General features: G+C 38.7%; 1 protein-coding gene across 1 annotated transcript in view; it reads right to left on the bottom strand.

Moving 5' to 3' along the window:
• The window catches only part of rhoj (ras homolog family member J), a 33435-nt gene extending 23949 nt beyond the window's left edge, over window positions 1-9486 (bottom strand). Inside the window, exon 1 of the mRNA NM_001044801.2 lies at window positions 9273-9486. Within this exon, the coding sequence (NP_001038266.1) occupies window positions 9273-9486 (214 nt within the window). The remainder of the gene's footprint in view (window positions 1-9272) is intronic.
• Window positions 9487-12312: the final 2826 nt, after the last annotated feature.

The following is a 12312-nucleotide window of genomic DNA, read 5'->3' as shown; positions in this document are numbered from 1 at the left end:
ATGCCTACTGGCAACTATAGTTGTCATTTTCCTTTTATAAGTAATTTTCTACATGGTATCCATGCTTATTTCTCAATGACATGCAAGCAAACAACCAAATACAAGATTGAAATAAAGAAAAAAGGAATTGATTTACTTCCTGTCCCATGGGGCTTTCAACTTCATACCTTTAATTCAAGGATGAAAAATGGAGGCTACTCCTCCCAAATAAAGGCAATTTCCATGTTAATATTTTTTGTTGTTTACAAATATATATATCAACATAATCATGAAGGTCTGTAGATTCATCCAAATAAAACAAATCTTTCAAGAGATCTATAGTTTTGTGTATAGTTTGTCAAATGTTCAAATACCTTGTAAATAATGGTGAATTAGGGAATAATGGGTTAAGTTAATAAATCAAGGTTTTTGGCCTTGTTTAATGGTTTTTTTTTGTTTTTTTGCTTTCACAATCCCCAATCTAAAAATAACTCTTTAAAGGTTCAGGACACCCCGGAGAACTTTTTTTTTTAATATTAACAGATGTGTGTGTTGAGCATCAGTTAAGACAATGTTAGCACCTGTCAGCTTTAATTGTGGGGAAAACTGGATAATTTTGAGCTTTTGTCAGCTAATTTCAACTTCCGGGTTTAAAATGATTTTTGGGGCGGGATCAAAATCGGCGACGTAGCGCAGAACTGCAAGTGCAATGATGACACGTCGGTTTCTCATTATTATTCATAGCGGAGTTTTCTTATCCTATGAGAAGAGCCGGCTTCTTAATTATTCATGAGACCTGCCAGACCTGCCAGTGTCAAGCCTGAGCTGAGAGACACGGAAACCACGGCACTTAGCCGTTCATGAAGGCTCATATGCGTTTTTTTCCATCATCCACGGGGTTTGTTGCATGTTTTCCCCCGCGATCTTGTCAGGGCCGATCATACAGCAAAGCTGTGTGTGTGCTGCTAGCATTTTTGTCGGGAGAGCAGCACGAGAATTAGAGAATAGCGGACGCTGTCTTTCATTAGGAGTTCGTTCACATTCAGACACATCGCCGTGCTGCTGTGTTTGCCTAAATCCTCCAGATTACCAGCGAGGTTAACGGTTAAAAAAGACGGGTCAGGAGACCTGCTGCACTGAAGCCTGATTTATACTTCTGCGTCAAGTGACCGGCGTAACTCACGGCGCATGCAACGCCCGTGGCTGTGCATTTATACTTCTGCGCGCTGTCTCTGTCGGTCTGTATTAACACTTCCGAAACGCTAGTTGGCAGTGAGGTGTAAATGTTCCTCTGTGTCGAGTTTCTTCTCTGGTTTTTAGCTTTTCCTGAACACTTCCGGGATGTACAAGTGGCTCAAACTCGCTCATTTTGAGGCAGGAACCGGCGGACGTGCAGCAACTTTAACTATGAGGTAAACACAAAACAAAACTTTCCATCCGGAGCTACTTCACGGTACTCCACACTTGTAAACAATCGCTCGCGCCATTCACGCGGCTCTCGGTCCCGCCCAGACTCGTCATCGCTACCAAGCCGACCAATCACAGAGCTTACGCTACGCGTCGTTGCGACGTGTAGTTACATTTTTTGAGAGGTGCACGTCAGTGACGGCCACGGCGAAGGGCTATGCGTCAGCGCCGTAGCATACGCCGGTGTTTGACGCAGAAGTATAAATCAGCCTTAAGTCTGCTGGATACGGGGATTGAGGGAGAAGTCCTCATTTATAGTGTTTTCATGAACACACATCTTTATAATGATATAAATTGTGGTTGTCTGTATATGAAATTACGAATAACAAATGTAGCAGGGCATTAAATCACTATTCATTTCTTTGCATTTTAACTTTGTAAACTATAAACTCACGCGTCTCCTCTTTGTGCCTCATTTTGTGAGCTAACTGACAACAGCAGTTATTCGCTCCCCTTCTCCCCTGCTGGCCACGCCCACTCCTGCCCGATGCTCGCGGAGCTCCACGCCCATTAATCATGCATCTTTTGAAAAAAATCTGAAGTAGACTTTAACCCTTTTTCATACACAATTTGATACAAAATCGTCAGAGTAAAGTTAACTTCTTCTACTAGTCCCTCTCCCACAAAGCTTTAAAATAACACAGAGAATAATGAACTTCTGTTGTTACAAAGCAGAAATACTGAAGAAAAACACACAACTACAACCTTAAGTCCTACTGTCCACACAGACATGGGTATTGTCTAAGTCACTGCTTTTTCTACATTGTTTTGCAGTTCGTCCACACACAAGGTATCAGGTCACTGAAACCCAACCTTTTTTTTTCTTATTGTCAGGGTAAAGATTTTCAAAAGCACCAGGGTCTGTGTTTTATAGAAAATGGAGAAAAAACGTTTTTGTTTAGAAAAATAAATTTCAATACTGCAATAATTGTCTTAAACTAGTTGTTTTAAGTTAAACGTTTTAAGTTAACGGTTGTTTTAAGTTCGGATGTCAAATGTTCTCCTCCTATTCAATTTTTACATTGAGTGGTGCCCAATGGCAACTAGTTGTTGCATATTCAAATGGGATTTTCTTCCAAAATCCAAAACCTGGAGAAAATAAATGCAAAACATGTTCATATAGGACACTATTAATAAAGATCAATGCATGAAACCATTTTTTAAAAATTTGGGCACAACTGGGTTAAGTCAGTTTAACATTAATATAAGTTCATTGGACTCATAAGGTTAATTTGATTCACTACAGTGTATTGAGTATTAATAAGTATTAAGTATGGGCGAAGCAGTGGTGCAGTAGGTAGTGCTGTCGCCTGACAGCAAGAAGGTCGCTGGGTCGGTGGTTCGAGCCTCAGCTCAGTTGGAGTTTCTGTGTGAAGTTTGCATGTCCTCCCTGCGTTCGCGTGGGTTTTCCTTTTGGGTGCTCCCAGGGGCGGACATGGACTAAAAATCAGCCCTGGCACTGTAGCCAAACCAGCCCACATTACCACACCAACACAGCCCCATCCATGGACACCCACATTTAACACTTTTATTGGTGTACAGTTGGTGAAATAATATAAGCAGCACCGTATTTAATATACATTTAAACATTTAATGTATGTGACTGGAACAAAAACAACCCTTTTCTAACAAATTCATAAATGCAATCATTTCATTCATTCATCTGGGGTCGCCACAGTGGAATGAACCGCCAACTCATCCAGCCTATGTTTTACGCAGTAGATGCCCTCCAAGCTGCAACCCATCACTGGGAAACCTCTATACACACACATTCTCACACATACACTACGGACAATTAGGCCTACCCAATTCACCTATAGTACGTGTGTTTAGACTTGTGAGGGAAACCGGGAGGAAACCCTCGAGAACATGCAAACTCCACACAGAAACACCAACTGAACCAGCCGAGGCTCGAACCATTGACCTTCTTGCTGTGAGGCGACAGCGCTACCCATTGTGCCCTTTCGAGACTATTTTAGTTAATTTTCTGCATTTGGCAGCGTCTGATTTTAGAGCAACTTTTTGCTTTCTCTGAGCTTTTCGGCACCGCCTTACCTTTTTTACGGACTATCTTCGACAATTAGCTTCTGTTGCACTTACTATTTGTTTGACATTCTTGCCAGATTTTGATTACGTCTCCGTTTGATTACAACCTTTGATTGGGTCGGCCTCATAACATTTATTATAATTATTACTATCATCATCATCATCAAAATATTCACATCCTACAGATAAAAGCTGCATGCATGTAATAACAATACATATAAAAAAGATAATTTAAAAATAGCACACCGGCCCACATTTTAAAAATGGTCCTGCCCTTCTGGCATTTGCCCAGTACAGGTGAATTGGGTAGGCTAAATTGTCCAAAGTGTATGTGTGTGTGTGTGTGTGTGTGTGAATGTGTTTGTGGATGTTTCCCAGAGATGGGTTGTGGCTGGAAGGGCATCCGCTGCGTAAAAACTTGCTGGATAAATTGGCGGTTCATTCCGCTGTGGCGACCCTGGATTAATAAAGGGACTAAGCAGACAAGAAAATTAATGAATGAATGAAAGTATTAAGTATTATTACACTGTAATTAAGTTGTATTAAGCCACTAACATAACTAAATAAAAGGATATGGTGTTAAAATTACATGCTAGCTATAAAATAAAACTTTTGCATACTGTTGTTTTTTGTACGTTTGATAAAAAAAATGATTTGGTGAATTTTATTATATTTCTTTCATTTTCAAAACATTCTATTAAAAAAAATGGCCATCCTTTTGAGCTTGAAATTGTCAGAGAATGCTGAAATGAACATTTAAAGCACCACAACTTAAACTTAAATTAGGGTTATTGTTTGCAGTAACAATAAAAATATTAATAAATGTTTCTTGAGCATCCAAATAAGCAAATACAGTGTTTTACAAATGATAATGTTACATAATGACTGCTGATAATAGCTAATAATCAGCAATAAAGAATTCTCGTGGTTAATCAGCCAAATGTGATCTATAGCTGATTATACTGAGCTGAGTCTACTAGTAGGCACAAGAGGCCCCTACTGGCCCATTTCTATCACCGGATAACCACTGATAATGGCCAATCAAACAAGTGATAACATTCAAATTGGCTCGTATCATATGCTTTTATATATTATTATATTACTGTTTTTGCTGTGGGTGGCATGGTGGCTCAGTGGTTAGCAATGTCACCTCATAGCAAGAAGGTTGCTGGTTTGAGTGCCGGCTGGGTCAGTTGGCATTTCTGTGTGGAGTTTGCATGTTCTTCCTGTGTTTGCATAGGTTTCCTCCGCATGCTCTGGTTTCCCCACAGTCTATCCCCACACTATCAATTTGTGTTAATAGTGTATATTAACATACAAGTTACTGATATAAACATTATACATTGTGAAAAAGTTTCAATAATTATATTTTGACTGATAATTTGATTACACTATATGCCCAGTGCTTCTCATTGCAAATTGTTCCGTTACTGCTGGAGCCTGAATGGAACAAATGCAGAGTTTTTCATTTAAAAGCAGTTCTAGCATAGCAGCACAGTAAAGCTTTCACTGGCTTACAATGGGAGCTCTGTGCATTATATCACGGGCAGTAGGCCACTATGTGACAATTTGCTACTTTATTATGATGCCGTGTTAAGGCCCCTCTCCATGTGGAGACAGTAGCGGGGCCTGATATGAATGCAATTGATTGATTGGCCCTGGAAGAATATTCTCTTTATACTCTCCGACTCTTCACTTTCTATTACTCTTTCTATACTTTCATGTACTCTAAATAATGTCTCTAGTGAGTGTTTAAGCATTGCTAACTTTTACATATCATGACTTGAGTTTGACTTCACATCTGTTTGCCAGCACACTATAAAGAAACCAAATAAAATGCCTTTGTGTGCCCTCTATTCTTAACGAGAATAGTTTCATTTTCTTAAAAGTAAAGTTACCAAGATTAATTGTAAATCTAGGTTTTTCCAAAACTCTCCCTGTCTCCAATTAGTTGGAATAAAGTCTCCTGGCAAACTTAAAGTTGTCTCTTCGTTTTATTTAGATGGGAAATAAGAAAGTATTTAAATATTGAAAGAAAAAGAAAACACTTTTAAAAACCCATGCTCATTCAGGCCTTTTATTGCCTCCATTAACATTCTTTCATTACCAACATGTCTCCATTCAAACTTTTGTTTCGTGACGGCATCCATTTAACATCCTCTGGACAGCCGCCTCATCATAACTCATCATCTTAATTCAACCAGAAGAGTCGACTGAGAGACACTCCCTGAATGTCTTTCCAACTCCTAGAATTCCCAAGAGTTTAAAAGTTTTACTCACTCCTTGAATGTGTTCATGGCGGTTTAATGAATGAATGAATGAATGAATGAATGAATGAATGAATGAATGAGTTCAGTCTGTCTGTTTGTCCTGACCCAGCACTGTTCAGCTGGAGGAAGTTACAACACAAAAGTGTTCTTTTTTCTGACACAGGCCAGATATTCGATCATTTAACACATCAGAAAGAAATGTGCAATAGAAGATCATTTGACAACACCTGCTTTTAAGTTCTTATGAGTTAAATTGATCATTTTAAGTGAGTTTAAAAATTCACAAATCAGAGAGCCATAATTTAAATTGAAATCTAAATTATAGATCTGTGTCCACACTGGTGTCTTCTCCTGGTTCCTTTCTCAAAAACAGAATGTTTTATTTTCATACTTGTAGCTTGTTCTCTGATAGGGTTTAGAATTGGATCAAATTAGCAATTTTAGTTCACTTTCATGAGGCAATTTTTATAAATGTAGTATAAATGTGTCGCTTGGAATAAACTATAACACCACCATGGACCAAAGTATAGAGAGGAAATTTGTCCGATGTGAATGCACCTTTACCTGGCAAGTTTTTACTTTCCTTTTGGTATGATTAATCATTAATCAGGGTTTTTGCAGGTTTCATCTAGTCAAATTTAAGACTTTTAAAGACCATTATGAATAAAATTTTTTGCTTGCCACAAAAAAACAAAATCAAATGTCATTATTTCTTGGCGACATACTTGTGTCAAAACAAGAAAACTTTTTGTTTTCAACAAGTTTGTGAAAAATATAATATTTGTGGAGACAATTATATAAATAGTTAAAAATACATATTTGTTGGCTTTTAGTCCAAATTGATTGAGTATAACTTCTATTCAACCTAATGCATTTCTGTTATAAAACCTTAAGTTGGATGCCTATTTATAAATATAATGTCTACTTCCACTCTTACTTTTGTGAATAGTTTTTGTATGAATGGAAGATAATGTAAAGGGATATATTCATCTGTTATTATCATGAGGAACTGTGTAATTGTTTTCTTTTCCCTGGAAATTAGGAAATTTAATTTGGAGAATTTGCTGTAAAAATGTCTAACAGCTGTTTTGAATTGTATCTCTTTGCAATAAAAAAAAACTTTAAAAAAGGGGTTTTATTAAGATGGATTGTTGATGATTGATTAATGGAGGCCCGATTGGGTAGCTTTACTTGGACAGAGGAAAATTATGATTTGTTTAATATGATTTAAGACCCACAACTAATATTTCAGTAAACTTAAGACTTTTTAAGGCCTAACATTTTAATTTTGAAATGTAAGACTTTTTCAGACCCCGCTGACACCCTGATATATGGACATATAAGGGGTCTCTATTATAATCATGGCACAAATTGAACAGAAGAATGTGCCCAGCTGAAAGTAAACTTTAATTAAACATATACTGTATAACTTAAATATTGACCTAATTAAACCACTTTAAATCATCATATGAGCCATAATCATTTCTATATAAATTGCATTTATTCTGCAGTACATTTACTTTTGAGAAGGTTCTTATGCAAGTTTTTAAATTAGACCCCTGATTTGCACAAAAAGACTCACTGAGAGACCACCTTATAGAGGTGGTCTTGGCCTAACTGAACAAGCTCTAAAGTGTTTTACTTGGGGTGAAGAGTCAACTGACCCAATCAACCAAAGAACAAGGCTTTGTCCAATGCAATCTCTAAACAATTAATAAATTTGTCAATACGTAAAATACGATGTGCTAATGCCTCTTGTAATGAATTATAGAATAAACTGGAGCAAAAGCCAGAAGAACAAATTCAGGTCAAGAGAACATATTTGGTCAGAAAAACATATTTCAGAATAATATGAACATATGAAACTGTGAACAATTCAGAACAATTGAAACTGTGAGTCTTGCTCAAAATGATAGTGTAGTATAACAGGAGCTACAAAAAAGCCACAGTAAGCCCACAGAGTTGTTTTCTGTCTATTTTGGTGGATGATTGATCTAAATTGAATACTGGAACACGAATGTATACTTTCTAACAAACTGAACATCCAAAACAATGGTGTCCGTGTATAAAAAAAGTCAAAACAGCAACAGCAATTTCAGTCTCATAAACCAAAAGCAAAGCTTTGCTGCATGCTTTACCATACTGCAATGAGCAGTATTACCAGGTTTGTTTTGTGTTATGTTCATATTTCTGTCAATTCACACAAAAATCATAGCAGATGCAGATGCATCTTTTGAGATGGTCTTAATCTGTTGGTGTCTGGTGTGCATAAGTGTTCACACTTGCTCTATTAGTGAACTGCACTAACAGAGCAATTGCAGTCAGTTTTACTCAAACCAAACCAACCAAAAGTATGAACACACCCTAAAATGCTCCAGGGCTAAAATTCGAAATGGTTGTGTTTAATAGTCTATGCTAATTAGGATCAAGAATCTCTGTTTTTTTATACAGCACCAGAAAAAATGTGTCACTCTCGGCCATTGTGGTATCACCAGAAAACTCTGAATGAGAGATTTAGCAAAGTGTAAATATAAAATAAAACGACAGAATCTTTCTCCTCCCTATATTTTCATTACTTTCTGTAAAAGTTGTAACACTTTATTTTAATAATAAAAGCATATACTGCATTGAGAACATAGTACTTTTGTAGCACTCCATACAGGTTGGAGCATATATTTTACATTTTTCAATTTGGATTTTTGGTTTCAGATTTTGGAGAAAGAATTGAAAAGTTTTTCAAGTAACTTCTTTGTTGTGGGGAAATGTCATGCTGTTCTCACAAAGCTGTATCCACTCTTACAGGATGTTGAAGTTGACCTGTGAGCCACTGTGTAATTAGGACTTGACCCTCATAGGATTCTGGGTGCATGCAAGTGTCATGGGGACTTTCCTTGTAGAGAAACCACAGCCTGCATGCTTGTGATCCACAAAGAACAGCGTGATGACAACACATTTGTGAGCATCAACATGTAGGCATCATCATAAATACAAACAAATGACACCTGACAAGCTCACATTCTGCCTGTTACTTTGATCAACAGGTTGCAGCACTGACTACAGCACCAGTCTCACGCAAAGACTGTATTTTCGTCATCAACAAAGCAAACAGTGTAGATAAGCTGTATCACTAATTAAAGCAATTTAATGTGTGATATAGACGGATGCAAAACTGAGATTTTTAACACCTTCTGACATTTTTGAAGTATTGTAAAATGTGTGTGTGTGTCTAAATGCTGAATAAGGTACATATATGCATAGATTTGACTTTGGGTGTAAAGTATAATGGTAGATTTACGATATCCAAAACTATAACGCGCGCGCTCGGTTTGTATACTTCTTCAGTGTGTCGGGCCTCAGTCCCCGCTCTGGCAGTTGTTATCTCCTCTTTCAGACGGCTATTCTTGGGACCGTCCCCTAGTTGACGGCAGTGGGGGGTGGCAGACAAGGATTAGGTGAACATACTGTATAAACCGCACTTTATAAACAGGGGCTTCAGCTAAACCATCTTACCTGCGTAGTGATCGAACACAGTCGGTATATATTCCTCAGGAAAAGCATCATTCGCGTAACTCATCAACAAACAGGTTTTGCCCACGGCTCCATCGCCGACCACAACGCATTTCAACATCTTTTTGGCAGTGGTATTGACAGGATCGCTGTTACTGCCTCCATCCTCAGCCGCTTCCAACGCGTTCTGCCTACTTTTCGAGCTGAGTGTAGGCATGATAGTTGGACAAGTCCAGGACTGTTTTCACCACAGGTAGCCAAGTGTTGACGTATCAATCTCTGATGCGTTTAATCTTCGTTTGACCAGTTTAGTCACTCGAGTTTACGCGTCTCGTGTCTTTCGGGTGCGCACGCAAAATCCGTCAAGTCGGAGAGCCACACGTTAGCTCGCGCTTCCAAAACAATCCGGTGCCATCGACAGCAGTTTCATGAAAACTCTCGAGAACTCCTACAACTTGCATTCCGCTGTCTTACATGCTGCTGCTCCGACAATTAAACCGTTTCCAAAAGCCGGGTCTGTGGCCCCGGTTTATTCCCCCTCAAACTCCAAACAGCTTTCCACAATCGCCCCTACGCGGCTACGCATCGTCAGTGTCAGGAAATCATTGGTTTCCAAGCGAATTCCATATAAGGCAGGAGTGGGTTGGGAACAATAGGGGCTCTGTCCACGCTCAGCCTGCTCAACAGGGGACTTCAGCGGCGCAGGAGGGGCGGGAGGACGTCCCGAATGCAACCGCATTTCCTAAAATATGGCGCCACTCGGAAGGATGGCTGGATATTCATTCATTCATTCATTCATTCATTCATTCATTCATTCATTCATTCATTCATTCATTCAACTTCTTTCTTTCTTTCTTTCTTTCTTTCTTTCTTTCTTTCTATATAACTACCACGATCTGAGTCAAAATGTCCAGCCTTTTAACAATATAAATAAGCTTCATTCATAATAATGTATTCAATGTTCATATACAGCAATGTTTCTTAACCACGTTTCTGGAGGACCACCAGCTCTGCACATTTCCATGTCTCCCTAACCAAACACACATGATTCAGATCATCAGCTCATTAGCAGAGACTGAAAGACCTGTAATGGGTTAGACAGACAAAGGAGACATCCAAAACGTGCAGTGCTGGTGCGCCTCCAGGAACTTGGTTGAGAAACACACAGTATGTGACTCTGGATCACAAACCAGCCACAAATGTACTTTTGAGAATCAGGTGTATACATTACCTGACAGCCAGAGATGGAAAGTAACATTAAACCTTGTGTTTGAGTCTCAAGATCATCCTCAGGGTGAAAAGATGAACCTCACAATCATATAGTCACTGCTGGAAAGGGTTCAGATCTGCAAAAGAGATTGAGGATTTTTCTGAAGAACAGCAGTCAGTTTGGCTGTTCAGAACAAACAAGAGATTTATAAACAACCATCACAAAGCAGAAGCCAGTCATAGTATTAAAAAGCATGTAAACGTTTGTAGTGTTATTTTAATAATTTCAGCTAAATTTCGGTGTTGTAAAATATATAAACACCTTTTATGTTAAATATCTTACTCGGGACAATACGAAATAAAAAAATAACAAGAATGTTGTATGATCTCTCTTGATATGTTCAAATTATACACGTTTTAACAATCTTAAAGGGATATGTGATATTTCGAGCACAACTGTACATGATGTACAGTGTTACTACTGTGAATCTAAAAAGGTAGTAATAATTACTTTTTACTTAAAGAGCACATAGTTTACCCCTTTTTATGATTTAATATTAATAATATGGTTCTTCTGAGTGTGCCAGTTTAGGTTCAGTTTAAAATACAATTCAGATTTTTTTATTATAATGTATTAAACTGTTATTTTGGTGGCGTGTTCACAGCTCGCTGTTTTAGGGGTGTGTTGCATCACATGAAAATTAGTTTCAAATTCCCACCCAACATAACAAGGGGGCGGAGCCAAGAGCTTCCACGCTAGCGTTTGGCAACAAACAGGCAGACAGAGAGAGAGAAGCAGCATGAGAGGATCAGCATTCAGCCGTACATGTACGCCTTGGACACAGACCAAGCAGAGAGTACACAAACATTTGTGTCTTTGTATAGTTTTAGAGCCAACTCTGTGCTAGTTTAAAGTTCCAAGCTTGTACACCGAGACTAATAACCACGCACACTGAATTAACTTTGACTGAGGCACCGGATGACCCGCTTAGAGCTGTGACACGGCACACCAGACACGGACATTTGCATGTTTTTTAAAATGAAACTATTCAGAAATGGCTCTCTGTGGCGCGGCAGAAACATGAAGTGTCCCGAATCCTAGCTGGGCGCCGTGGACAGCCGCCGACTTGAAGCGCTGCTGTGTGTACCCATATAGAAACCTATTTTTAGAATTCTAAAATGCATGGCACTGCGTGGCGCGATGTTGCGCGTCGGTGAGTGGGACTTATGGTGTATGACCTGCATGCAAGTTTCTTATTTTATTTCCAATGGAGCGACACTCACGTGAGGCAAAGGCGCTCGCACTTTACAGCTACACCTAGTTAAGATCACACTCACAGGTAGCTTCTGTGAACTCAAGAAATGTAAACGACTGAAGTTTAAGAATAGACGCAATGAAAAGTACACTAGTGTACAAACCTAAATACAAACAAACTAAGTTACAAACACTAATTCCGATTACAGCGATCATGTGGTGAATTCTAATCTTGTGTTGAGCCCAATGAGCCTTACATCTAATAATAGTTTTCCTTTAGTGACATCGCTTTGACTCACTCGCTGAAAATGGCGGATGTGAAAAGACAAACTGAGGATTAGGTGACATGTGCTTGTCAATCAATATTTGTGGGCGGAGGGAGCGCACTCCTACGTCAAGCTGTGGTCGATCTAAAAACCGCTCCAATTGGTCCACCGTTTTTATGTTGTTAATTGAAAAAAAAGGACTGGGTGTGTTTATATCACCCCAATAAGACACATGACACGTCTGTCCAAACAGCTTGAAAAGTAGATTTTTCACCAAAGGTGCCCTTTAAGTACAGTACATACTTCACGCCGC

The sequence above is a fragment of the Danio rerio genome, chromosome 20 (assembly GCF_049306965.1).
Source record: "Danio rerio strain Tuebingen ecotype United States chromosome 20, GRCz12tu, whole genome shotgun sequence".
Classification (NCBI taxonomy): domain Eukaryota; kingdom Metazoa; phylum Chordata; class Actinopteri; order Cypriniformes; family Danionidae; genus Danio; species Danio rerio.
This window is presented reverse-complemented; position numbering and strand designations above follow the sequence as displayed.